The following is a 26785-nucleotide window of genomic DNA, read 5'->3' as shown; positions in this document are numbered from 1 at the left end:
GCCTATACCACAGCCACACAATGCCAGATCCGAGCCACGTCTGCAACCTACACCGCAGCCCACGTCAATGCCAGATCCTTAACCCACTGAGCTGAGGCCAGGGATCGAAGCTGTGTCCTCATGGATGCTAGTCAGATTCGTTAACTGCTGAGCCAAATGGGAACTTCAGTTGCTGTTTTCTGAAGCTGGCCAGCATCCCAGGGGAAGGATGCCAGGGTTGGTGGGAGGTGGCAGAGCTGGAGAAGGAAAGATTTCAGGAGCGATGGCCAATTGCTTGTTTAAAGATTTAAAAAGCTCAACCCCTGTAATTAGCCCCTCCCTTTCCAAACTCTATGCTCCATCCCAGATGTCACCCAGAGGGGGCGCCCCTTCTCTCCAGATCCGTTCTGGAGACATCCAGGCAGAGAGGCCAACACAAGCTACCCATGATGTCACGTTCCTCTCTGTATCCTGACGAGGACCTGAGAGAGGTTTGTCTCCCTCTGGCCCCTCCATCACCTGTCCTGTGTGGAGCCCCTCCAAGTACTGTACCTGCTGAGCGTATCTGTAGAACATGCTCTGTGGGGTGTCATTTTCTGGAAGACTTGCCTGGATCTAAGGGAGAGGAGCCAACATCACATTTCTGGGGAAGGAGGGCTCCTGTCTTCTATCTCGGGTCCTCACCCACGAGGAGGGCCCACAAACCTCCTACCTGCATCTGTGACAGCAGCTCCATCTAGCAATCAGATATAATCTTTTTGGGGAATGGGAAAATAGAAGTTTGTGAAAGGAAGATGGTTGGGTCCAGCCTGGTCTTTGAAGCCTGGTCTTGTCCCTTTGAGCCATCACCAGCCCATGATGGTGTCTCTTTTTTTTTTTTTAATTCAACGAATTTATTATAGAGTTGTGCAGCCATCATCAAGACCTAATTTTGGAACATTTCCATCCCAAACCCCCAACCTGTCCCCTTCAGTAACTACATGTTTCTCAAAGTCTATGAGTCTGTTTCTGTTCTGCAAATAAATTCATTTGTATCCTTTTTTTTTTTTCTAGATTCCACATATAAGTGATAGCATGTTGTCTCTGTTTTCATTGGTCAGTGGTGAGGCAAGAAGGAAGGACATAGAAAAGCTCTTGGAGATGGGATGGGACCCAAAGAAGTTGGCCAACCAAGCCTTGCTGTACCGCACACCTACCTTCAGTGGTCTGAGGTTGAGATTGCTGTCCTGGTTCCTAGAAAATCAGGGGACAGTGTGACAAGGATGGCCAGCCCACTATTCAAAGGAGGCTTGTGTTTACATAGGGAGGGTACCCCGGTGGTGGCATCTGGACATTTCTGCCAAGGACAGGAGTGGAGAGCCCTCAGCAGAGCAGGATGTGAAGTGGGCAGCCTGGCGGTCAGCAGACCGATAAGCATCACTGCCTTGTGTCCAGTCTTCTGGGTGGAGATCATCTGGTCTTCCCATCATTTAGCAACTTGTTTCTTTCACAACCAGATAGACTCATCTAGTAACCCCTGTTGCCAGGATGGCAAACAAGCTTTGTCATATGTTCCAGCTCAGACTGGTGGCACAGTGACCATCTGGCATGCTGGACTGAGAAGGCCTCATCCATGCCCAGCTGTAAAGACCATCATGATTGCAATGTCTGCTTAGGGCCAAGAAGGGACGTGGCACCCAGCATGGTCTGGGATTTCTGATCCCCTTCTTGACCACCTGACTTGGCAGTGAAGACCCTCCACCATCAGACTCTCATGCAGGCCCATCTTTTACTATCTTCCTGACGCTCCCCTGCCCCATTCTGGCCACATTTCAAACAAGGGCCCTGCATGCCATGTACCACCTTCCTGTGCATATGGCCAACATCACTTATTCTTCAACAAGCCCTGCGCTCACCCACCTCCCAGCTTCTGCCCATATGCTTTTTTTCCAGCCTGCATTGCCGTCCCCTTGGAAACATTGCTGTGTTTTCCATTAAGGACTGGCTTACAAGCCACTTCCCCCTAGAAGCCTTCCTCGGTCCGTCCTGCCAGAGGTGGAAACCTCAGCTCTGTTGTCCCACGTGACCCTGCATTTCCGAGCAATGGCCTCATCCTGTCTGTGGCTACTTACTGGTCCACAGACTCTCTCCTTGGCCCCCTTATTTGAGCTCCTGGAGACTAGGGGGAGGGGATCCATCTCAGCTGACACAGTGCTTTGCTACCCAGAATGATGCAATGTGTTCTTATAAAATTAAATCAATAAAACATGTAGAATCCCAGAAGTTCTGTACCTGTCACTGTCCGGCATCTTCAGGAAGATGCGGAGCAGGAACTCAACTGCTTCTCTATCTGGGGAGACGACCACCACGTAGGTCCCAGGGCTCAGGCTGAAGCACTCGGTAAGGTTGCGCGTGGTTTCAGAAACGATGCCCTTCTCGGCAATTCTGAACGTGGAAAAAAAGGTGGACGGCAACCTCTCTCCGAAGAGCTGGAACTGGGGGGAGACGTGAGAGTGAAGGGTAAGGAAGCCCCTGTGTGCGCAGGGGCCCCAGCCCTCAGCTGCCAGGAGCGACCCCCCACCCCCAGACCCTTCTCCATCCAACAAAACAGAGGCCCTGAAGAGGGAGACAGCGCTTACCTGAAGTCTCAAAATGCAATAGTGTTGAGACTGTTATTTACTCTAGACACTAACAATGCAATGAATTCGGAGAAATATGACACATGGTTTTACCTCGTTAAATCTTACAGCATCCCGGGCTTCCGGGTTTATCTCTCTGCTTATATATAAAGACAACTCCCATGAAAACTAGTGAGATTTTTCCAATACTGAATTACTTGCAGAGGCCGTAAAGCAACCTTCTCTCCTGACCCTTCTGCAGAGCACTCTTTGGCCCCTGTAACTCTGTGGGGCTGGAGTCCTCTCACTCCATTTCATCTTCCAGCTGAGCCCTGAAATGCCTTCTCATTGGAGAATAATAGTCCCTGATCATTTTCCTTTTATTTCAATATTTTCTTAGAGATAAAACAATAAATATAATGCAGTTCCTATTACCGGATGTCACATACATATGACATAATAAAAACCCCTTACTAAATAAATTTTCTCCAATACAGTTGAGATGGGGATTCCATTTAGAATGGTTACGCAGCGTGAAATGACTGCTTGTGAGCTCTGCCTTGGGGGAAAACAGGGAGATGTTCTTTTCAGGGCATGGGGACAGGGCTGGGCTACCGAGATGAGGCCACCGTCGCTGGTGGGCAGCAGGGGGCAGTGCGGAGCCTCCAAAGTGATTCTGCTGACGTTCACAGCAGCCCCGGTGGGTTTGGAATTTGACTGGCTTGGGCCTTTCTGGCAAAAGCAATGATGAGATCGGTTCTCCTCCCAAGAGTCAGCTCTGTTCTGTGGCTCGGGGTGTATGTATATGCACACATGCATGTGCACGTGGGGAGGGGTATGCAGCAGAGGTGTGTGTGTGTGTGTGTGTGTGTGTGTGTATACATGCATGTGCACTTGGGGAGGCGGTGTGTACACAGGTGTGTGTGTGGGGGGGTCTTTGAGCTGCAATCACAAGACCTCACCCTGTACTTCTCAGGCTGGGGCTCATGCCTTTTCCTGGATCAAGTCCTCACCTCGTTCTCCAGTTCTGGGAACTAGAAGCCTGACCTGCTCCTTGCACCTGAATGCTTCCCTTGAAGCCCTTCCTGAAGTTCTCATTCTATGACTGGGGTGATGAAGACTGGAGTCTGATCCTGAATCCAGCTCTGTGGCTGGGCCACATCATGATGGACAGGCATCCTTGCTGTCTGCTTTCTGCCTAGGCTTCCGAGTAACCTCTGCTTGGAGACCCCCTGTCCCAGCCTCTGGCTCCCTGTTGGGGAAGGGCTGGAGGAGCCTCCCTGGACCTGCCAGCTGGCTGCAGTCACCACCCATTGGCTGTGGCTCCATCCCTGCTCCCCTCTCCATCCTCCGTCCTGAACAGCACTGCAGAGCTCACATCTGTTTAAGGAGTTTGCATGCCTGTGAGGTTACGTTTCCCAAACTCCGTCTTTCCTTCTCCATCCTTACCTTTATTTTGGGTCACTCTCACCAATGCCAAGCTAGAATATCCACTCTCGGGGTGAGGGGGTGGCAATGGAGTTTTAAGAAATGGCTGGACGATGTGCCTTGAAGTTGCCCTTGCATCACATGTGTCCTGGTTGTGGTGGCTAACAAAGAGTGCAGGAGGCTAGGAGTTCCCATCGTGGCACAGCGGAAATGAATCTGACTAGTATCCATGAGGATGCAGGTTTGATCCCTGGCCTCGCTCAGTGCATTAAGGATCTAGTGTCGCCAATTTGACCCCCAGCCTGGGAACCTCCATATGCCTTGGGTGTGGCCCTAAAAAAGCAAAACAAACAAAAAAGAAGAATACAGGAGGCTAAAGATTCCCTGAGGTACCCCCATTAGCCCTGCCTCTCAACTTAAAAGGAACTGGTGGCATCAGTCTTATCTCTCAGGGGCCAAATGCTTGAGGATGGTTTCATGGTTGCAGCCTCTCTGGAACATGAAACCAGAGAGCAGCCTAAGGAACCCAATGTTTAGGCCAGGACAGTTGAAATACTTCCTGCACCACTGGCCTGTTTGGGGGTCCTAAGCTTGCATCTATTACAGGACATTACAAGACTGGATTGGCAGCCACCAAACAGCGAGGCCACTGGTGTTGGAAGAGGCTTAACACCACTGAGGTGGCAGCAGAGATGCATCTTGGGGTGGGGCGCAGGCACAGTGGTGGCCATACCTGAGAGTCAACCTGTGGGAAGAGAAGAAAGGCAGGTTCAGGAACCCAACCCAAAAGGTGAGCAGATCCAAGCAGCCTGGCTCAGGGCCCATCAGGCCTTCTTCTTGCGTATTCAGCCTGTTCCCTGGAACACCCAGGACGGGGGTGGGGGGTGGCGAAAGGGGACCATCACTCATTCCCCAAGGGGAGCTGTGACAGAGGAAACCCAGGCTATGGTAGGGAGCATGAAGGGGAAGGAAATTGAGTCAGGGACAGGTGTCTGAGAAAAGAGACGCTCCCTTTGTCATCTCAGCCAGCCGTGGTCCTTCTTCACAGCAATGATGATAAAATCAGAAGGAAAAGGAAGGCAGTGATGGGGACTGGAGGTGAGACAGAACCTGGATCAAATGTAAGGTCTCCAACATTGAAGCTCCAAGGAGAAGGGCGCTTATTCCATCAGAGCGCTGTAAACTGCTGTAATTATGATGGAAACGTGTTCCAGGCAGCCCAGAAACAGTGTTTGCAAGGATGTATGTGTGTGTCTGAATGGGGAAATACCTACTGTCCAGTCTGTCCATGTGACAGAAGGAAGCACTGAAGATGCAGTCCCATTTTTAAGCCACTTCATGGTTTGCAAAATACATCCGTGCAATACGTTGGACAGCCGCAGTAATCCTAAGCCAATGCTAGGCTCCTTAGTTTATGGATATAGAAACCAAGGCTCAGAAGTCTAAGCAGCAGAGGAGAGAATAGAGCAAGCTGTGTTGCTTCGATGACAAAAGGAGTGTGAGTGTGTGTGGCGGTGGGGGTGGGGGTGGGGGTGGGGGGGATGGCCCCTTAGGAGCTGAAGGGCTGGCTGGAAGCACCATGAGAGGGGAGGGGAGGCTGGGAGGAAGAAAACCTGGCCTTGGATGAGTGGCCAAGCAGGTTCTTGGAAGCCAACCATGGAATTTTGACCAGACTAGTAGTCTAAGCATAAGAGAAAAAGGTACCTCCAGGCTATATACCCAGGATTGATTTTTTTTTTCCTTTAAACTCCTCCCAGAGTTTAAGCCAATGACTCTTACACATTCATGTGCATAAGGAAGCCCCTTGCAAAGTCCATCAAATCCAATCTCCTCTTTGTCTCAGGTTTTCCTGCAGATTCACAGAGCTGGACCAGACGAATGCTATGGCCCTTGGGGTTTTATCTCTGAGTCTCTGGCTGAGTGAAATCACCCAGCTGAGCCGGCTCTCCCTGCCCAAGGTGTACAGAAACATCCCCAGAGGGCAAGCCCCAAAGCAGGCGGTCTCACCTTGAACACCTCGAACTTTAGTGGAAAGGTCCTGCCTTTTGCCTTTACATTTTGTGGCTTGATGTTGAAGGACACGATGACATTGTTGGTTTCCATGCTGTCTGGCACAGAGAAGACGTGCTGCCTCTGGGGTTCTGCATGAAAAAGAGCAATAACTGGACCTCAGCTCGGCTCCCAAGATTCTGGAATGGGATCAGGACCACTGCGCAGAGCCAATCCCAGTTCAGAGGGCTGTGGTGGAAACTCTGGATTTGGACACCAAAGGCCTGGGTCCCAGTCTCCGCAGTTACTAGCTGGGGCACACACTGCTTTATTTCGGGAGTCTCAGTCTCTCCCTATTAAAAACAAGGGGGGGGGGGGAGTTCCCACTGGGGCTCAGTGGGTTAAGAACCCAACATAGTGTCCATGAGGATGAGAGTTTGATCCCTGGCCTCCCTCAGTGGGTTAAGGATCCTGCGTTGCCGTGAGCTACAGTGATGAAGCTCAGATCCCATGTTGCTGTGGTTGTGGCCTAGGCCAGTAGCTGCAGCTTCTACTTGACCCCTAGCCTGAGAACTTCCATATGCTGCAGGTGCAGTCCTAAAAGGATAAGAAGAAAAAAAAAGAAGGGGAAGTATAGTCCTTACTTGGTGAAAATGTTTCTTACCCTGTAAAGTTGAGGGCTATTTTTATAATAATAAATGGAATTCCAGAGGCCTCACGTACACATGAGCTCATACACTGATGACAACCGTGGAGCTACGAAAAGATGTCAATCCCCCAGGCACCAATGGGGACAGAAGAGAGGCAGAGAAATGGCCATTCATAGAACCCTGCTACCAATGAGTCCTCACCAAAGCCAGAGTGAGACAACTAATGTGAAAGCCATTAGATTCAAATGCATGAGTGATAACATATGAAAAATAAATGAAGATAAGCCCACATGGAAATGAATTAGTAGACATCAGAAGGTTCGGGTCACAAATGGGAAGCTCTGAAAGGGGAATGTGGAAATGCAGACGACCTTCGTGGATATTGGCTTTTTGTAAGGATTGAACAACATGATAACGCTCAAGGGCAGCGAGTACGCGGCAGGTGCCTGCAGCTGCCGCTCTTCCCTCTCTCCTTTGTAAGGAATTACTAAAGGGGATGCCAATGTATAATTGTGGTTAATTGATTGACATGCACTCCCTCTAGGGAAGAGGGCTTTGGCCCTACAGGTACAGCTCAGGAAGGTGAATCCACAAATTGGCTGTCCAAGAGTGACTTGGTTTCTGAGTCTGCCCATGATCTCCTGATGACTAGGTTCTCTGACCAGCAGAGTGAAGAGCCTGCAGGTGTGGGGTCATTCAGTCAGACTATTCTTGATAGGCAGGTGCCAGGGAGAGGGAACGAACATGTCGTGGTGCAAACACACACACGTGCAGGAACACACATATCAATACGTTGTTTGCATAGCCTTTCCTAACAAGGACGTGTAAGCATACTCAGGTTCATTTCCAGAGGGCGCTATTTCACCCATCCAAGTCACTAACGGGGAGCAGGAGGTGCCTTGAGAATATGTCACTCTCTTAAAGTCACATCATTAAGATTCTCTCTTGGACAGGTTCTGAGGTGCCCACCTCTGGGACTTCAGGGTGGTGCTGCAGGCTATACTAACCACCACGGGGCAGGAATATACTCCCTTCTGTCTGCATGGTGCTTGGTGGTTTCAAGGGGCAGGTAGAGATGACTATTTCCACTGTATACAAGTGGGGGTGCTGAGGATGGAGACACCAGCTTTATTCCCAGAGTCACACAGCCCAAATGTGTCAAAGACAATGATTTAACCCAGTCTGACTTTGGTCCAGTGTTCTTTCCACAGCTCCCCCAATGTCCTGAAGGGCAGTGGGCCTGTTCTGCTCCTGGGAGAGGGTGGAAGTCAGCAGAAAGACAATGGGAAAGCATGAAAGGCAAGGTGGGCACACTGGAGAGTGTCCTGCCCACCCCCACCAGCAGTCATTTTCCATGGAGAAGTGTAGCTGTCCCCTTGGGCTGACAACTCCCTCTTCTTTCTTCAGGCCAGGTGGTCTAGAATCAAGAATCATTGAGAGCTTGAAGCCAGGATAGGGCAAAGGCTGCCAGCTTCCTGTCTGGCAGAATCATTACAAATATCACAACTACCTGCAGTATTTCCTGGGATTATGTGGTTCTTAAGCGTCACTTGGGACCATCTTTCATGGGGCGTGTTTCCATGGTCCAGGCTGATTGGAACTTGGTTACATACAAATAGGCAGGAGAAGTTCTCTTGGAAATCTCGACATGACATCCTGTTATAAAGAGGCACATCATTAATGACCACTAGGGGAGGTTCCCATTATTTCACTGTACCTTTGCCTGCCAACTACAGTATCCATTGACTTACCACTGTGCTACCCAAAGACCAGAGCCTATTCTGGTTCATTTGCACTCAGGTACACTTCTGCTTTCTCCAGGGTTTGGGAGGACAAGGACAGAGTCAAAGTTTGAGTTCTGCAAGTCCCTCCCCTGGCCAGCAAGATAATTGCCCATCTGTTTCTGTTATGGGCCCTACCTGCTGCTGAGAAAATCACCTTTCCCTCGGGCCCTTTGTCAAATGCACTGTTGAGGTCTTATCAAAATACAGTGGATTCAACACCTAAAATCTCACTGGGTTCTGTGATTAAAGATGAGATACTGGAAACATTTTTCCTTCTAATTTATATTTGTCCCTCTGATTCTTAATTACTTAGACCCGGCCTCATTTTCAGACATGCTAAATTTTATTTAAATATATCACTGTATAAAACAGACAACCCATCAAGGAATTGTCCATCTCAGCCTTTAAGATGTGATCATAGGTCTGAGAATGTGTTTTAAGACATTCTACTTACATAGCTGCTGTGTGATAACACCAGTGTCTCACCCAGAACTCTAGAGTCGTGGCTGGGTGGCTAACACCCTGCTGCTCTTTTACAGTTCATGCCAGGAAAGATTGCGGTGCTCCAGGGTCCCAACAGGGTGGCACAGAAGTGATGGCATGGCATCCTAGTTTCCAGGAAACTGTTGGTTTCAAAGCTTTAATGCCAATATTCCCTTTCACTATTAACATTTCCTAGAAGATCTAATATCTCAGAGCTGAATGGCCTTTCATGCAAAGAGAGACCTGCACAATTTCCTTTCCAAAGCTTTGGAGAAAACAGGCACCTCCACTTAGGTCTCTGCAAAGTGAATCGTGATGCTCATAAAAGTTTGGGGAAGAGGGTGAGGATTGAGGGTTTGGGCAATAGTTAAAGATACACATATATAATTTTAAAAAGAGTAAGTACCAAAACTCGCCATTGTCCTTATTCTCATACAGTTGGCTTTTCCGTGGGTCATGGGTTTCCTGCCACTCTGGAGACCTGGGCATGGAGAGACAGACCATAAGATGAGACCTTCCTGGGATGTTTCATTTCACCCATATGTGGCCCAACAGGCCTCCAGTGGTTCCTGAGTACGATGGCTTCCAAGCTGCCCCTAGCCTGATCCTCTTTGCTGAGCTTTAGATGGATACACCTGAAGGTCCACCCCTTATCTTCACCAGAGACCCACTGTGACCTTGAAATCAACCTGTCTATCTCACCCTGTACTCATCCTCTGCCTCCTCCTACTGCCTGAGTAAGAGCACGGTGGATTATTCTCTTATGCATCCCCATATCTAGGCCATCACCAATCGCATATTAATGATTTATTGATTCTACCTCCTAAACCCCTCTCAAAGCCAGCTAATTACTTATACCCTGACTGCTGTTTTCAAGTTCAAGAACCCTCATCTCCCACTTGGACTTCTCACTGTCCCCCAACTCAGTCCTGCCCACTTTCCTATTCACTTTCCACACCTCTAACCAAAACGATCCTAAAACAGAAATCTGATTAGGGCACGTCCCTGCTTCGAACACAGCAGTGCTTCCCTTTTACTCTCAGGGTGAAGTCAGATTCTTAACCCATTGCACCACAGCAGGAACTCCCGTCATAAGGCTTTCACATGTGCCTTGGCACATAGTAGGACGCCATGACTTTTTTGCTTGCTTAAGTAATAATTAAAGCTGTCAACTTCACCGGGCTAATGTGTTCCAGAGCTAGTTCCTAGGGTCTGCAGTGAAGGAGGAGACCCTCGCAGGCAGCAGGGAGCAGCTGTTCCTTCCCAGCCTGCCTCTCAAAGTGGAGGCGAGCTCACAGATGATGGGCCCCCGGAGGGTAATGAGATCTTTCTCTGGGAGTGACTTGCGTGGAGGGCCTAGGTCACCTCTGTGCTAAGAGAGCAAGGCAGGGAACACTCAGGCTTCTGGCTGCAGGCTGAGCCAGTCAGATGTGTTACTGTAAAATGGCAATTTTATAATTAAGTGATAATTACATTTTCTGCAGTGTGTAAGGGAAAATAAATGTAGTGTAAATCAATATGCTATTGATTCATGCAAGTTTGCCTTTAAGTGTGTGTGACTGAAATTTCCATTATGGTTGAGATCAGACCATCCGCTCTCTCCATCCGTCTCCACTCCTTAAAAAGTAGGGAGGAAATCGACCAGCACACGGATACGGCGATGGTGCAGCCCTGACGCTTTCTTCCAGCCTCGTTCTGGTGGGGGAATGGGGAACCTTGGCACTCAGCCAGGGTACATGATCCTCAGGGTAGGGCTGCAGGTCTGCCCCCATCCCTGCTCTGCACACATCTCCCTGTTCAAAAACCTTCCTGAGACCCCTGCCTATAGCCGAGACATCCAAACTTCTCAGCTGGATCGGGCTGTCTGGCTCTGCCTCCCAACACTTCTCTGCCAGGTTCCTCTGCCTCAGGCCAGCATGTTGGCCCTGAACACATTACAAATGTTCCTGGCTCAGTGCAGTGGCCGACACCTCCTGCCTGCCTAGGGATCACTTCCAAAGAGAGTCATCCTTTTTTTTTTTCCCTTTGGCAGTTCAACCCTACCTATGAGGCTTTCCCTGAGGAAGCCCACCCACAGGACGCTTCTCTTCCCTGATCTCTGGGTCCCTGGCTGCCTTCTCTGGCCACTTGACCTTCAGCCTGGGGGACTGTGGGCAGAGCATCAACTCACCTGATGTTCTTGCCTTTTCTACTCATGGGGAATGTGTCACTGACATTTGCCCTTCTCCCACGCCTAGTGCAACAGCCAGCCCCGAACTGGGGATTCTGGCCAAGCGGATCACCCCCCGGGAATCCGTATTGGGCAGCTTGGGGTGACGATTGGGAGGGAAGACTGGAAAGGGTCAAGGATACCCCCCGAGGAGGAAGAGAGAATAGAGGCAAGATTAAAGGAGAGAGGGAGGCAGGGAGTGAGAATATGGTCCAGGGGTTCATGGTTTTGCAAGTTTATTCCCCTTCTGGTGGAGACAGGAGAGGTTGGGGGCAGGGGGTAAGAATTCAGCTGCCCTGTTCTCCAGGGGGCATTTGAGGTCACAGCCAGGTTTATTCTATGAATCCACGTTGCTCGCTTCCTTCCTCCCCCTCCCCGCCCCCCAACACACGCATTCCTCTCCTTCACCTCCATCATTGTTCATCTTATCGGGGCTCACAGAGGATCGGGTGGCCTCTGTCACCACCCAGTCTGGGGCACCAAGCTCAGGGTGGGGACACTCTGCTTTTGCCTCCAGAACACTCTTCTCACTGCATTGATTTTCACTGCCTGCTGGGGCCTGTTCTCTTGGTGGTCTGAACGCACCGCATTTTTCCTTGCAGATCACGTTCTCTCTCGCACTAGGCTGCTGCAGCCGATGTGTTTCAACACTTTCTGGGGATCCGCACAGGCCCTCGGAGATGTGCAGGGGTGGGCTTCCGGCTGCCAGAGAAGCCGGTCCCCTGTGCCTGGCCCTCCACCCCTCTCAGGACTCTCATCTCATTCTTCGTCAGCAAAAGAGTGGGGACCAGGGCTGAGTCCTCCTGGCAGCTGAGAAATGCCAGCCCAGCCCTCCAGGCATGAAGGACCACACAGCGGGGTCTCCGTGGATCAGCAAGCAGCTGCCTAAGACACAGCCAGCAGAGGCATCCAAGACTCAGCTCCGTTCACTCCAGTACATGTGGGAATCCGGACCAGACAACCCAGAGGGACTAAGTCAAAAAACCAGCCAGATCTTTGCCTCAGTCCCTCAATTCCCCCAAGAATGAAGTCTTTCCATCCTGATAACATGGAAGGATCAGCATGCCATGGCATCCTTTCATGGAATGAGTCCCCTCCTCTCCATCTCCACCTGCTAGGTAGAATCTGGCTCCTGCTCAGACCCCACACCTTTTTATTTTTTAAGTTATTCGGAGTATATGGGCTCCTGGCTCTAGACTATAACCTAGAGGACAGACACCATCTCTTGTCAACTGTACGTAGCCCGCAGCACCCGCCCAGCACAGTGTACAGAGCACACAGTAGGTGTCTAATAGATGCTTGGAGAAAGGCATCATGGGAGTGTGAGATGGACTGACAGTCACACAAAGGTGTGGGCTGGACAGATCTGCAGTGAGACCCACACCAGGCATGACAGATGTTGCCCTCACGGAACAGGGTCTCTGTCACCCCCGTCTCCAAGAAGGAGAGAGAGGTTTCCAGAAGCCATACCCATCACTCCAGGGTCCTTTCCATTCCATCCTGCCCCAGGGGTTCCACAGGCGGATAAGATATTCCCAGCTCTTCCTGTACTGAATCTGCAAAGAAGAACAGAAAAGGAAAACTATCAGTGTTCTCCAGCAAAAGTCAGCAGAAAGAGGGGTCACACATGCAGCTGCTTTTCACCTCCAAGGACTAATTTAACTTTTGACCTCATTTGTCTGCAGCCAGAAAAAAAAGTTGAAAGGAAAAAAAAAAATCAATGTCTCTGCCTGTGTGGAGTTGGAATGAGATGGTGGAGGAAATGGCCCCTCTTTCCACTCAGCACCTTGAAGGGCAGATGCAACTTCCTCCTTCTGCGTGGCTGCATCCTAAGACCTGTGCGAGCTAAGATTTAATAGCAGATAAATATCTGGTGATGGTGCCTCGGGCTGCAGAGGGGAGGTCTTTTGGTTCCCAGCTTCCTCCACGTGCTGTCACAGCTGGCACCTCTATTCTACAGAAATAGCTGCTTCCTTGCTGGTGGCCCCCTGGGAGCCGAGCTAGGGTCTCCACGGCGTGGTCCTGAGTGAGGCCAGGAGGCAGCTGATCTGAGCAAGACCAGGACAGCCTGGGATATGAGCCCTCCTCTGTCTGCGACTCCGGGGCTGCATCTGCCCCACCAGCCCACCAAAAGCATAGAAAAGAGAGCCGTGTGTGGGGTGAGGGCTCGCCACTAGGCCTGGCTGAGTGTGTGGTGGGTGCTGCAGCCTTTAATGCTCCAACATGGGTGTTCATATAATCCCCATTGTGCAGAGGATGCAGCTGAGCATCTGAGAGGTTAACAAACTTCCCAAGGCCACAGAGTAAGGGGCAGAGGAGGAATTCTGACTCCAGCCGCTGTCGGCCTCCAAAGCCCAGGCTCTTAATTTTAGAATTGGGAGTGGATAAAGGATGCAGCTGCTTCAGGGCCCAGCCCATTCTCAGATGTGGTCAAATCCCTGACCTTGCGTGTAGACTCAGGGATGGCACATGATCACCGGTAGGGCAGTGCCTATGGTCAGACGAGGGCCCAAGAACCTGTTTTGGGTAAGGTTTTCTGTCTGCTTCTCTCTGGCTGACCCCACCGTGGAAGGTGCTCTGACTTTAAATGCCACGTGGGATGGGGGTGCCCCTCTCCACCCCCCAACCCCAGGCACTCCAGGCTTTGCACATGCTGCATTGTTAACCGCCAGTATGTGATGCAGTCCATGGAATAGGGACCTGAGGAATGATCGTGGCCCAAAGAGCTTAATGAGCCACCCCCAGTGCCTCAGGGACAGTCAGGGGCTCAGGTAGGCACAGGGGACAAGGGCGGCCAGCAACCAGAAGGGGCTGAGAGCAGGGCTAAATGAGGCATGCAGAGAAACACGTACCCCCTTCCCCAGGGGAGTCACCGACCCAGCTAGGTGACTAATAAAAAATGCCAATTTCATTTATCTTCCTGTCTGCATCCCGCCCAGAGGGAGGATGAGCAGATTAAAAAGCACACTGCATTTATGGGCTGGTTTAATCTTAGCAGTTGTGGTCAGAGTTATAACCTCCTCTTTTTAGAGGAAAACCTTTAATCAAGTCCTTGGGCCATCTGACTGTGTCACTTCTTTGTGACAGTGCTGTGTTGGTGATCACATGGGCCTCAGGGATCATATTCAAGGCCAAGGTCACGGCTGCGTCTGAGAATGGGCGGGCTCACGTGCTTCACTCTCCTGGCGACTGACTGTACCCTGACCCTGGTCAGATCTCTTAGAAAGGGTGCCACTGAGGAGTTCCCTTCGTGGCTCAGCAGTTAATGGATCTGACTAGCATTCATGAGGACACAGGTTTGATCCCTGGCCTCTCTCAGTGGGTTAAGGATCTGGCATTGCCGTGAGCTGTGGTGTAGGTCACAGAAGTGGCTCAGATCCTGCCTTGCTGTGGCCCTGGTGTAGGCTGGTGACTGTAGCTCCAATTGGATCCTTAGTCTGGGAACCTCCGTATGCTGCAGGTGCGGCTCTAAAAAGACAGAAAGACAAAAGAAAAAAGGGGGGGGGGTATCACTGAGCAAGGTGTGATCGAGGTTATCGCTCCTAAGACAATACTTCCTTAAAAATATTCTCTTGAATGCTAGTTCCATAGGCAGGAAATCTAGATAGAATGGTTCATGGATAATGGTAGATAAAGTCCAAACTTTTACTGTTAATACAGGCCTTATCAGAGCCTTTAAAATGCTAGTATCGATCATGAATCTCCAAGTAAGGGAACCAGTGAGTAGTATTTGGAAAAGTGCTTTCCCAGAACATCTCACCCAGCTTGCGCTACTTAGAGCACACGCTGGAAAGTCTCAGCATCACAGAATGGGAGGAATGGTGGGAATGGACCAGACAGGACAGACTTCATCACCCACCGTCCCAGAAGAGGTGTCATATTCAGACCATTCAGTGTATTACAAGAACAACTCAAAGTGTGTGCTGTGGGGGAGCAAACATCTGGGCTGCGGGCAGAATCATTGGGAGCTCAAACTCCAGCTGAGCCCACACTTGGACTCCTGAGTTCATCTCTATGACCTTGGCTCTCGGTGTTTACTTGGTGGCTCTGTAACCTGGCAATCACTGCCATTCCCATGCTCAGTCTCCTGAATTCACTTTCCATGGCTATCTGGCCCTCTGGATACACAAATCCCTTCTCTCCTGTGTTCAGAGGAGAAACAAAGACAATCTCAGTATATAACAGGCCCTTGCCCAGGAACGGCAGGTGCTTCATGCAGGTTCCACGGCTCCCTCCTTTTATGTCCAGCACATCCAGGCATCGTTCATTGATCCAAATCTGAAAGCAGAGTCAAAATCTTGTCAACATAGTAATCCAGGAAGCATTGCCTGGATCAGGGCTGGCAACAAGGAAACTGATTTGCTATCCTTAGCCTAGACTTGTCCATCTCTGGGATGGGGAGCTACATGGAGCAGAATGTCCATCTGTGGCCAGATGTGATGATGGCATAGTCTGTCTCCATGGAGAAGTCAGAAAAGGGCGGGGGAGATTCCAGAGGAAGAACATCCAGAGCCTGTTGGCCTGGGACCTCTTTTGGCCCGGGTTATCAGGGCCTCTTCCTTGATTGTGGGCAATGTCTTTCAAGCTCCTGGCATATGTTCCTTCATGGAGGATCAGTGATGCCATCTTCACGGGCCAAGGACAAATGCATCCATTCACTCACGCAAGCGCATTCACGCACTGATTCAGTAAGCACCAATTAGATGTCTGTTCGCTCCAGGTGCTGTGCAGAGGAAGCGTTTTGGTACTGATTTTCTTAGGGAGACCGGTCATGGAAGATACGGCTTCTGTTTTGCAGATGGGAACGTTCACCCAGACAAAAAACAATGGAGAAGCTGGCCTAAGTCAGTGAACGGGAGACACAGATCGACACCAGAGAGGGGAAGGCAAAGATGAGAATCAGGCCAGAAAGAGAAGCTGATACTCTGCATTCCTTGGCCCATAAATACCTGCGAAAAATGGACCCTGGGGTTTGCATCGCGGTCTCTTGGGGCCGAGGAGACATGATTAGATCTCAGGAATTCTGAGAAACACAGAGATGGGGAATATTTTCAGGAAGTCCTCACAGGGCCAGGAAGGGCTGTCCCCACACAGCGGCATGATAAACAGAGAGAGAAGTCAGAAGACTTGGTGTCCGGGCCCAGCTATTCTGAGCAGCTCTGTAACCCTGACCTTCCCGTCTCCGGCCTCAGCTTCTCATCTACAAATGGAGGAGGCTGGACTCTGGCAGTTTTCCAGACATGGGGATTATGCACTTTTGTTCACCCAACATCGGCAGTTGCATCAAAGAGAAGGAACGTCCCCCAGTAGCCACCTCCTTTCTTTGGTGGGAATATAGTTTCAGCTGGGCAGACGGTGGCACAACTAGACAGTGTGTTTCCCAGATGCCTTTGGGCCTCGGTGTGGCACTTGAGTAGATCCAGACTGCTAGGACCCGAGGGGGAAATGGTGTGTGCCTTTGCTGATATGTGCCTTCCTTGCGTGAATGTCCCCAGCCTCTTTCTTCCACTCCAGATGGGAGGTGAGGGGACCTGGAGCAGCGGCCCTGAGCTCACAGGTAGAAGCCCCACATTACAGATGCCACTGCTGCCTACCAGCTCTGGAAACACTGCTTCCCTGAGAGAGAAGTGAACTTTATCTTGTTTGAGACTCGAATTTCAGGGTGTCTCTGTCAGAGAAAGCTAGTTGGTATGTAACAAATAAAACTCTCTCAGGGCAAAACTTCCTCTAAAGTCAACTGGGTTGTTAATTATTCCCCCCCCCCCTCCTTCCTTCCTTCCTTCCTTCCTTCCTTCCTTCCTTTCTCCCTCCCTCTCTCTTTCTTTGATTTTCAGGGCACATGTGCAGCATGTGGAAGTTCCTAGGCTAGGGACTGAATCGAAGCTACAGCTGCCCGCCACAGCCACAGCCACTCAGAATCTGAGCCACATCTGTCTTCTATGCCACAGTTTGGAGCAATGCGGGATCCTTAACCCTCTGAGTGAGGCCAGGGATTGAACCAGCATCCTCATGAATATCAGTCTGGTTTGTAACCTGTTGCGCCACAACGGGAATTCTCAATTGTGCTTTTTTCTGGGCTGATCCCCCAGTCTAGTGAGACACCCAGCCTGTCCGGGGTGGCCCAAGGAGAGCAAAACCTGGTTGGGTCCCTGAGGGATGAGAGTTCTGGCACCAGGACCTCTGGATGACAAGAGGGAAGGAGGCTGTCCATGGTGGGCCTGGACATGGGGGAGGCAAGGGTGATTGATACTGATACTCATTTCAGCTTCATTGGGCTCGCTGAGGCCTGGGATTCTGGTGGTTTAGTGGAGCAAGGACACGGGGGTACAGTGTTCACGGGGAGCCTTACCTTCTCGGCGCCAGTCACCGTGTAGGCATGCCGACTCACCAGCCCATTCATCATCATCGTGGACTCACTGGTGGGCTTTGAAGGAGAAAAGTAGACCAAGCATTAAATAGTCACACATTCTTCAAACAAAACAAAACAAAACTGAAAAGCACAATTCAATCAGCAGCTGAGCTGTGGCCAGATGAGAGGCAGCCCACTGACTCACGTTGGCAGGGCATATGTTCCTGGGGCTCGTTCCTAGAGAGGCAGAGCTGGAAGGATGTGGGGTAGCTGTTGATGCCCCAGCATTTCATACCTCAGGAGACTACCCCATGCTGGACAGAACCCCACCAAGGCCTGAGGACTTAGGCTGCTTGCTCCTCCAACCGTTCATCATCGAGACATGACATCAAACATACCTGCTGGGCATCATGTAGGAGTCAGGAAGACCCACCACCTCCAGGCTGTGAGTGACTGGGGTTTAAAGTGCGTCTGAGGTTTCAGGTGGCATTTCAGACTAGGGACATGTGACTCAAAGCCCACATGGTTCAAGAGCAAAGGAAGTGTTCTCATGGATCAGGTGTGGGCTGGAGTTCTCCTATGGTAGCAGATTAAGGATCTGGCATTGTCACAGCAGCAGCTTGGGTTGCTGCTGTGGCGCAGGTTTGATCCCTGGCCTGGGAACTTCTGCACGCTGCAGGTGTGGCCAAAAAGAAAAGCTGTGGGCTGTCTCAGAAGACAGGAGGGAGGAATAACTTGGAGGGTCATCCAAGCTTCTCATCACGGGGCGCTCTGTCCTTGGGATGCTGCCTTTAGAGCCAGTGAGTATCAAAGGACCCCTGCTCACTCGGGACCCCACCACTTCTGGTCACGGGGAAGCATGAGGCCAAAGCTTCAGGGTCAGACAACAGCACTTGAACCCTTGCTCCGCCACTTCCTGGCTGTGTGGTGGTGAGCATTTTACTTAGCCTCTCTGAGCCCATTTCCTGTTCTGTAAGTTAAGTCCACAGCCCCTGTTTCAGATGCAGGGTTCAGTGAGGTGCTGCTGGTAAAGCACAGCATCAGCCCTCCATGGCTGAACCTGGCCATTCCCCGGATGAACTGAATGGGCCAGTGGCTGAACACTCCTGGGCGAGGAAAGGCTTGAACCAGTGGAATGAGATTCCTGGTCTACTCACCCCGGCCAGGGTGCCGCAGGTCATGAGAGAGCCTGCCTCGGCTGCTGTCTTCACCATCATCATTAGGTCAGACGAGGAGGAGTGCAGGCGGATGTTGGTGACCACCCCTCCCGAGAGGTCCATCAGGGCGTCAGAGAGGTAGCCATAGTGCAGGTTGGCATAGGACCCATGAAACCTGGGAAGGAGAAAGGCAGATCAACCCCTGGGGTGCCTTTGGTGCCCCCAGGGAGGGAGGTTGCACACAGGACCCCTGAACATTTCCCACGGGAAGGACTTCCCAACCCATCCACCTTGTGTTCTCCTGGATGAAGGTTCTAGCAATGTGCCACCCTTAGTATCTCCCTACAGGTGGCAGACTTGTGTAGAGGTTAGCAAGGCAGGTGCCAGAGCCACAGGCCAGGGGCTGAATCCCAGTCTCACCAGATATTTAGCTGCTTGACCTTGGACAAGTTACTTAACCTCCTAGGGCTGGGCTTAGCATAGTGCCAGGCACATAGGAAGCCTTTAATAAATATTGGCTTTTTTTTTTTTTTTTTTTTGTCTTTTAGGGCTGCACCTGCAGCACAGGGAGGTTCCCAGGCTAGGGGTCAAATCAGAGCTGTAGCCGTCAGCCTATGCCAGAGCCACAGCAACTCGGGATCTGAGCCGTGTCTGCGACCTACACCACAGCTCATGGCAATGCCGGATCCTTAACCCACTAAGAGAGGACAGGGATCTAACCTGCGTCCTCATGGATGGTAGTTGGATTCGTTAACCACTGAACCATGACAGGAATTCCAATACTGGCCATGATTATGGTGAGGATCCATGGTTTCCTGTTCAGTTTAACAACAGTGATAAGTACTGGCTATGTGCAGGGTACATGCCTGAGTGTGCAGTGATGGGGGAGACTCCAATCCTGCCTTCCAAGAGCTCATGGTCAATAGCTCAGATGCCCGCTGTGGCCACAGGTAGCCTCTGTTTTCACTCTGTGTGGAGCTTGATCCAGTACCCTCACTCCCTTTGCAAGAATTAACCGACTCCCCCCCTACCCCAGAATCATCAGAGAGGTGACATTACTGAAGGTGACACAGCTGAGGACGAGGCTGATGTAATACATCTCCAAAGCAAACCACCTGAAACTCAGGCTTGTTCTCCCAGGCACCTCTTCCCGCCCTCTCCTGGGGTTTCTGCCTCTGGACCCACACCCTGAGAAATGCCCAGCCATCTTGCCCCTATCTTGCCTTCAGCCCAATCCTCCCCCAACCCTAGCAGCGGCAGTCACCTACGAATGAGGGGGCCCTCTCTCCAGATTTAAGAGCCAATCTGCCCAGGGCAACTCTTGGCCCCTCTTGTCATAAGCCCTCCATCCCAGGCAGGAGGCTGAGCTTTCCAAGGCCCCCTCTGCTCAGCCACAGATGGGTGGGAGGTGGTGCCCTGCTCAGTGGGCTCTTGCGGCAGTGCTGCTGGGTGAAGCCTGCACAACAGGTGGAGTGTCTGGCTCACAGAGGTGCACTTGCTTCGAGCATCATCAAGACAGCAAGTCCGTGTTTCCCTGCCTCCACCGCTCAACTGGGTTCCCCTCCACAATAGCACTCACCACCTGGATGGTCTCCCCTTAGAGCCGCACCACAGGTAGCTTTGCCCTCCGTGGGCATTTATTTGCTGTGAGAGTGCCTGGATCCCCTGGGAACAGAGAGGTAGGGACTGGGGGGTCCCGGGAAGGCTTCTGAGAGTGGGCACAACTCTGAGTGGGGTTTTATCCAGGTAAGAACAGCAGGACAAGCATTCCAAGGCAGAATTAAATCAGGGAGGCCTCTGGATCCGGGAGAGCGTGGCTGAGCAGGGCTGGAGATGGGCTGACTGGTGTTCTGGGAGAGAGGGTGGATCGATGGGTCACAAGGAGAAGCACTGATGCAAAGGCCAGAAGAGGTCAGATTTGTTTTGAGAACCCAAGTTCCTGTTGATGGAGTGAACTGGAAAGGCTCTCATGGGATCTTAACATACAGGCAGGACAAACCCACAACTACATGGAGCTGAGGCCAGGCCAGGCTGGAGACCCTGCTTCCCGGTGCCAAAGTTGTGCAGTGGGCATGTTCCCCTCCAATGCCTGGTCACTTGGGCTTCTGGCCTGGGACCTAGGCTTCCCTGTCCCTGACAGACAAGCAGAGGCCAAGCGCCTCACAGGTGGGTGGCAGCAGGAAAGCTCTGCTCTGGCAGGCTTTGCGGTTACACAAAATGTGTGTGTGTGTCAGGTGTGGGTCTCTCCTTTCTGCTGCCTTGACTGGGGGGCCCACGGTCCAGGCAAGACCCCTGCTGGGGCTCAGCGCTCACCTGCATCAACTCTGGGGCCTCTCTCCCACCCCAGTCACCACACTTCCTTCTCTGCCATTCTCTCCTCCTGGGGATCACCCAGAACGCATGTAAACTCACTTCAGCACATTCGTACCAAGCAGCCACTCTCAGCAGAACCCCGTCCCAGGCACACCCTGTGGATGGCTTAGAAAGCCTTGTGTTAACAAAAGCTAAGGATGCACAGAGCCAAGGGCCCTGCTACAAACACAGATGGATCTCTCCTTGTTATGAAACTAGTTCTAAATCTTATCTTTCTGTCCCTCCCTCTCTCTGGCCAGGGTTTATTGTCTGATAAGAGACTCTTATCTCTGCAGTGTTTGTTTAGTCAGTTGAAAAGCTCCCCTTTGATCACCATCTTGCCCAGGTGGGTCTCAGGGCCTGATTCACGTGATTTTCCACATATTTTCTGGCTCTGGGTCCTAGATTAAGAGGGTTTTACTGAGGGTGCTGGGAGGTCACCCAGCCTGGAACCCATCTCAGAGCCTGCCAGCATGACCTTCCACGCTGCCAGACTCCCTTCTGGCTTCAAATAGGGCTGCACTGGAGCCATGACAGAGAGACAGAAAGCAGCTGCGGGTTATGTCCCATCACTTCAGGGCCACCCCCTCAGTGTCTATGGGCCTGATCCGATGTCATGCTCCCATACTCCCCCACCCCCCCCCCAAGGTCACCACAGATTCCCGACACAAGGGGAGGGACCCTTAGCCAATGGCCCCTCTCCTGGCATCTTCCACAGCCTTCTCTCGCTGTGTCTCCACCACGGCCACGAAGCCTGTTCCAGCCACGGCTGGGTGTTTGGACAAGGAACTCCCTCTGCTTTGTAAACATGAGCTCACGGATCCTGCCGAGGCTTTGGTGACATGGCAGCTCTTCTCAGCCCCCTTCGCTGACAGGAGATAGGAAGAGGGGGAAAGACAGACAGCACTGTGTTTGCCACACCTGTCACAACATCTTGTCACCTGAACCTGGCAGTTCTGAAAGAGCCTTGTTCTCATCCCTCGGCATCAGCCTCCTTTTGGGGAAATGTCTATCTGCCTGGCAACGATACGAGAGAGGGAAGAATTCAGATGTCAAATTAGAGCCAGAAAGGATGCTGGAAGGTTGCAATTCTGAGCCACAGAGCTCCCAGGGAGGATCGGGGGATCAAGCCTACCAGATCTTGTTCCCTGTTCTCCTATTTTATGATTTCTGGGGGGAGGGGAGACCTGCAAACAGATTTTTTTTTTTTTTTCTCCCCACATCTGGCTCACTTGATCAATTCATTTCCAGATTCCCGGTTGAAAGTCAGGAGTTCTCTGGGAACTGTCTACACCCTGGGAGGGAAAGAGGACCGTCTCCACCTGGACAGGTAGGCTCTCCGTGACTGTGCTATAGTCCCTGGGCCAGACACTGAGTTCCAAAGAAGCAGAAAGATAAATCCTCTTCCTATAGGACTGACGGTATCCAGGGATGATGGAAAAGCCTGTGACTGGGGAGGACAGAACAGTCCCAGCTTGGCCTCAAACACTGGGTGACTGTGAGCAAGTCATTTCACCCCCTGAGCCTCAGTTTCCTTATCATTCAAAAAAGATGGGGTTGGATGCTGACAGAGGCCCCATCCAGCTCTGGAGTGCTCTAATTCTATTTGATTTTCTCCTGCATTCTGTATCCTCCTTCTTTGGATGGAAGGAAACGCTTTTAAATAGCTTTGGAGTTTTTTTCTCCTGCACTAGATTTCTTCAGGCAGTGGAATGTGGGTTCCGGGTCCAGTTTTCCATTTCTTTTCAAGCTGGATGATTGCTTTAGGTCAGCTGTTAACAAAATGGGGTCAAAGTCATCATTTCATCCGCCAGCTTTCTAATTCTCCAAGCAAACTGCCTTGCCCCCTTCCCCCTTTCAATAAGGGAAAAAAAGAGGCCCTGGAGTGGTGAGCTCTGAATCCACCCTGGAAAGATAATGGCAGCGTTTGCATAAGTAGCTTAGAAGTGAATTAACCTCCCCAAACATATGGATTATTTCAACCACCTCGCCTGTTATCTGGGCTTCGCTCTCAAATGCTGACGACCTGCTCTTCCTGACACAGGAAATGAACAACAGCTTTAGTTTTGCCCAGGTTGGCTCAAAAGAAAAAATGCACAAAAAGAGCCCTTGAGATGTGCCCTCTGGAAGCTCAGGGACTGGGGTGGTCTATGGGGGTCCTTACTATTTCTCAGGGTCCAGGAGGGGACAGGACAGGGTCTTCAGTCTTGCCAAATGATGTCCCCTAGCTAAACCACCAAAGACCTGGGTAGCCTCAGATCAGCCCCTTTCACCTGCCATCACATCACTATTCGGAGTCTTGGCTTCCCCATTTGTCACATGAAGGGTTGGTTAGGGCCGTCTTTGGGGAACCTGATTTGGGAACATTCTCCATTATCCCTTTTCTCCTGAAACATGTGGCCCTCTGTCCTTTTGTCCCCTAGCATTGAGTTCCCTCACCTGTGTCCCTGATACGTCCCTCACCTGTGTGGGTCTTGATGACAGCGACCTGTTACACATACACTTGTACACACCCACCTGAGCTAGCCTGGGAATCTCTATTCCAGCACCCAGCCCTGTGCCTGGACTATGATTAAATGTACCATAAACATCTGTTGAATAAAAGCAACTCAAATTGTCTAAGTATAACATGTGGCTTGAGGAGTTTATAAGTCCTTGAGCTTATTAACACCAGAAGGTAGCCTCTGACTCATGGTGTTTGGGCCAGATAATAATTAGGAGCTCTCACCCTACCCCCACATAAATGCAATCTTATAGCAGCCACACCGGCTCCCCAATTATGCTGCCCCTGGGTCACTGCTCAAATCATTCCCATTGCTGGGGATGTCCCCTGCCCCCCTCCCCAGCTCCTCTCCTTTTGCTGAACTCTTACCTATCCTTCAAGGCCTCACTCAATGCCAGCTCCTCTGTGCAGAAAGTCATAATTGTCATCTCTCTCCTCTGCCCTTGCAGCAGATCTTGAACAGGATACTATTTTATCTGGCTCTGTTCACCAGCCCTTACAGTAGTATCATTGTCAGCACCCATCTCTTTCCAGCCCTGCCCACCCCCTCACCCCTGCTACCTGCCTCTGATTCTCTCCCAATGGCTCCATCACAGCCTTGTACACAGTGAATGTTTATAGAGGATGCCTGGCAAGATGGCAAAGGCTCTGATGCTCCCAGGGGCATCGGTTGCATTGACCAGAGCTGCCAAAAGTCCTAGGCCCAGCTGGTGGGGAGCATCTGTCAGGGCAAGTGGCTGGGCAGGCAGGGCCAGCATCCAGGCCCTGGGCAGAGGGGCCACCACATCCTTACTTGGCGTAAGCTTTCTCCAGCAGGCACGGCCAAAACTCCCGTTTGTTGCGAGGATGCACAAAGAGGAACTCCTTGTTCAGGACAGGTAGGCGGTCGTCGATCACCACTTCCACCCACTGGCCACACTGCCAGAACTGGAGGAGAGATTCAAGAACAGATGCCTTAGGAGAGCTGGGGCAGGAGAGCACTCCAGCCCCCAACCCAGACCAAAAGATGATAACCACCACAGCCACACCACCGCCACAAGGCCACAATGTAGTCTATCCGAAACAAAATCCCAGCTTGGTTTGGTGAAGAGGGGACTGGCTTGTCCTCTCCAGGGACAGCTGAACCCCAGATCGAGTTAATCAAGGAAAATACAGGCAGGAAGAAAGGAAACTTGAGCTCTATCTGGACTTTCCTATTAACTCCTGCCTCACTTTGGCAAGTCCTTTGTGAGCTTCAGATGCACACAGACTCCCCGGTACATCTTGTGTACAAAATGGCAGCAGGTGCTGAATACCAAAGGGGACAGGAGATACAGAGCTTTGTGATGGAGAAGAAGAGCCTTCCTGGAGCTGAGGGCTTGAGGGAGGAGGCAGGATTCCAGCAGGCAGCGAGGAGCAGGGAAGTCATCCCAGAGGGCACGGGCGGAGGTCTGGAGGCTGGATGGTGAGGTTGCTCAGGAGGACTGAGCCATTACAGCCTCGCCCTGGCCCTCCTCTCCTCAGGACAAGCTGGCCCTGCCATCACAGCAGCAGAAATGAAGTGGGCTGGACTGCTGCTGCCATGAACGCAAATGAACCAGATGTTCCTCTCCAAAACAGACTGTTTCAATCTTCAACATCCAACTCTTAATGGGTCACCCGGGGACATTGCCAAATGAGGAAAATTCATAACAAAGCCAGCTTTTTAGAGTTTGTTTGCTGGTCTCTGGATAAGCAACAGGGCTTTCGGCTCAGGCTTGTCTTTGAGGCAGGCAAGCCTCCGAGAGGTGGGCTGGGAGTAAAGCTGGGTGGATGTGATCCATCATCTGCTCGGTGGTGATGGGGAGCTGTCCTCATGGGCTTGTCCACAGCTGGGTGTCCCAGATGTTGGACTGCTGCATCCAGATAAGGGGGCACTTTTGAAGCAGAGATGGAGACCAAGACAGAGATGTCAGTGGCCACAAAACAAAGAAGGTGTTCTCAGTTTCTAATGAACCAGTGCCCTGGTGCTGGCACAGCGGTGCATCTGTGACCCAATCGTAGTAAGATGCATGGGCAGGCGAGGCTGGGAGGCACGCTATTACAATGAGATCATGAAACCTGTCTAAAGCACCAAGGAAGCTAACCCTATCTCCTAGGAGGGTACTAGAAGGACAGGTGGATCTGGATTTGGGGTTTCACTGGATAGTGAAGGATAGCAGGCAGTGTCTAGCCAGTGGAACTGTGCTCAAGTCCTGTTTTTGCCTTTAGTTACCTAAGCAATAGATATTGGGTAAGACACTGAATTCTCCATGACCCAGTTTCCTCATCTGTCAAATATCAGTAAGAGTAAGAACTGCCTCATACTGTGACTGGGATCAGATGAGAGTGTGAAAGTGAGGGCACAGTTTTGAAAGGAGGAACAGTCTTTCATTTTTGAAAGTTTTACAGTTGATTTACAATGTTGTGATAATTTCTACTGTACAACAAAGTGATTCAGTTATACATGTACACACATCCATTCTCTTTTAGATTCTTTTCCCACATAGATTATCACAAAATATTGAGTAGAGTTTGCTGTACTACACAGCAGGTCCCCATTGGCCTATCATTTCATATAACTCAGTGTGCATATGCCAAACCCAAACCCCCAGTCCATCCACCCCACAACCTCCACCCCACTGCCAACGTGTAACCATACACGCCTGTTTTATGTTCTACAAATGTTTGTTTGTATCCTTTTTTTTTTTTTTAGATTTCACATATAAGTGATGACATGTGATGTTTGTCTTTCACCGTCTGACTGACTTCACTTAGAAGTAACAGTTTTGGGTTTTTGTCTTTTTAGGGGCATATCCATGGTACATGGAGGTTCCCATGCTAGGGGTCGAATCAGAGCTACAGCTGCTGGCCTATGCCACAGCCATAGCAACTCAGGAAATGAGCTGCATCTGCAACCTACGCCACAGCTCATGGCAACATCAGATCCCTAACTCACTGAGCAAGGCCAGGGATTGAACCCCTCATCCTCATGGATATTAGTCGGGTTCGTTAACCACTGAGCCACGACACAAACTCCAGAAGGAAGAGTTTTTCAACAGCCTTTTTGTTCAACGCTTAGGATAATGTCTGGCACAGAGTAGGCCATCATGAATAAGTGAGTTCTGGCTTGCATGACCTCCTCTGGTTGGTTCCACTTTCACTCGCATCTTCCCACACCAGTAACACTGATCAGACCTGTTCTCTCCTTACAAGGGGAACCTCAGATAAGAACACTGATCCTAGAGAGGATATAAATGGCTTGACTGATGGTCAAGAAAGAGGCTACAGGCCTGTGTTTCCTGGTT

The 26785-nt window shown here is 51.0% G+C and overlaps 1 protein-coding gene across 2 annotated transcripts in view; it reads right to left on the bottom strand.

Annotated features, from left to right (window-relative positions):
* The window catches only part of CAPN13 (calpain 13), an 88835-nt gene that overhangs the window by 22195 nt on the left and 39855 nt on the right, over positions 1-26785 (bottom strand). Inside the window, exons 5-15 of one of the 2 annotated variants that reach the window (XM_047779230.1) lie at positions 24274-24407; positions 18626-18800; positions 17469-17543; positions 12590-12675; positions 9317-9391; positions 8154-8299; positions 6012-6145; positions 4738-4749; positions 2251-2453; positions 1176-1212; positions 532-594 (exon numbers count right to left, since the gene is read on the bottom strand). In XM_047779230.1, coding sequence (XP_047635186.1) covers positions 532-594; positions 1176-1212; positions 2251-2453; positions 4738-4749; positions 6012-6145; positions 8154-8299; positions 9317-9391; positions 12590-12675; positions 17469-17543; positions 18626-18800; positions 24274-24407 — 1140 coding nt within the window. Of the gene's footprint in view, positions 1-531; positions 595-1175; positions 1213-2250; positions 2454-4737; positions 4750-6011; positions 6146-8150; positions 8300-9316; positions 9392-12589; positions 12676-17468; positions 17544-18625; positions 18801-24273; positions 24408-26785 lie in introns of both variants that reach the window. The other variant, XM_047779231.1, reaches the window with a different exon arrangement.

The sequence above is a fragment of the Phacochoerus africanus genome, chromosome 5 (genome assembly GCF_016906955.1).
Source record: "Phacochoerus africanus isolate WHEZ1 chromosome 5, ROS_Pafr_v1, whole genome shotgun sequence".
Lineage (NCBI taxonomy): Eukaryota > Metazoa > Chordata > Mammalia > Artiodactyla > Suidae > Phacochoerus > Phacochoerus africanus.
Note: the sequence above shows the minus strand (reverse complement) of the source record. Positions and strands in the feature narration are given on the sequence as shown.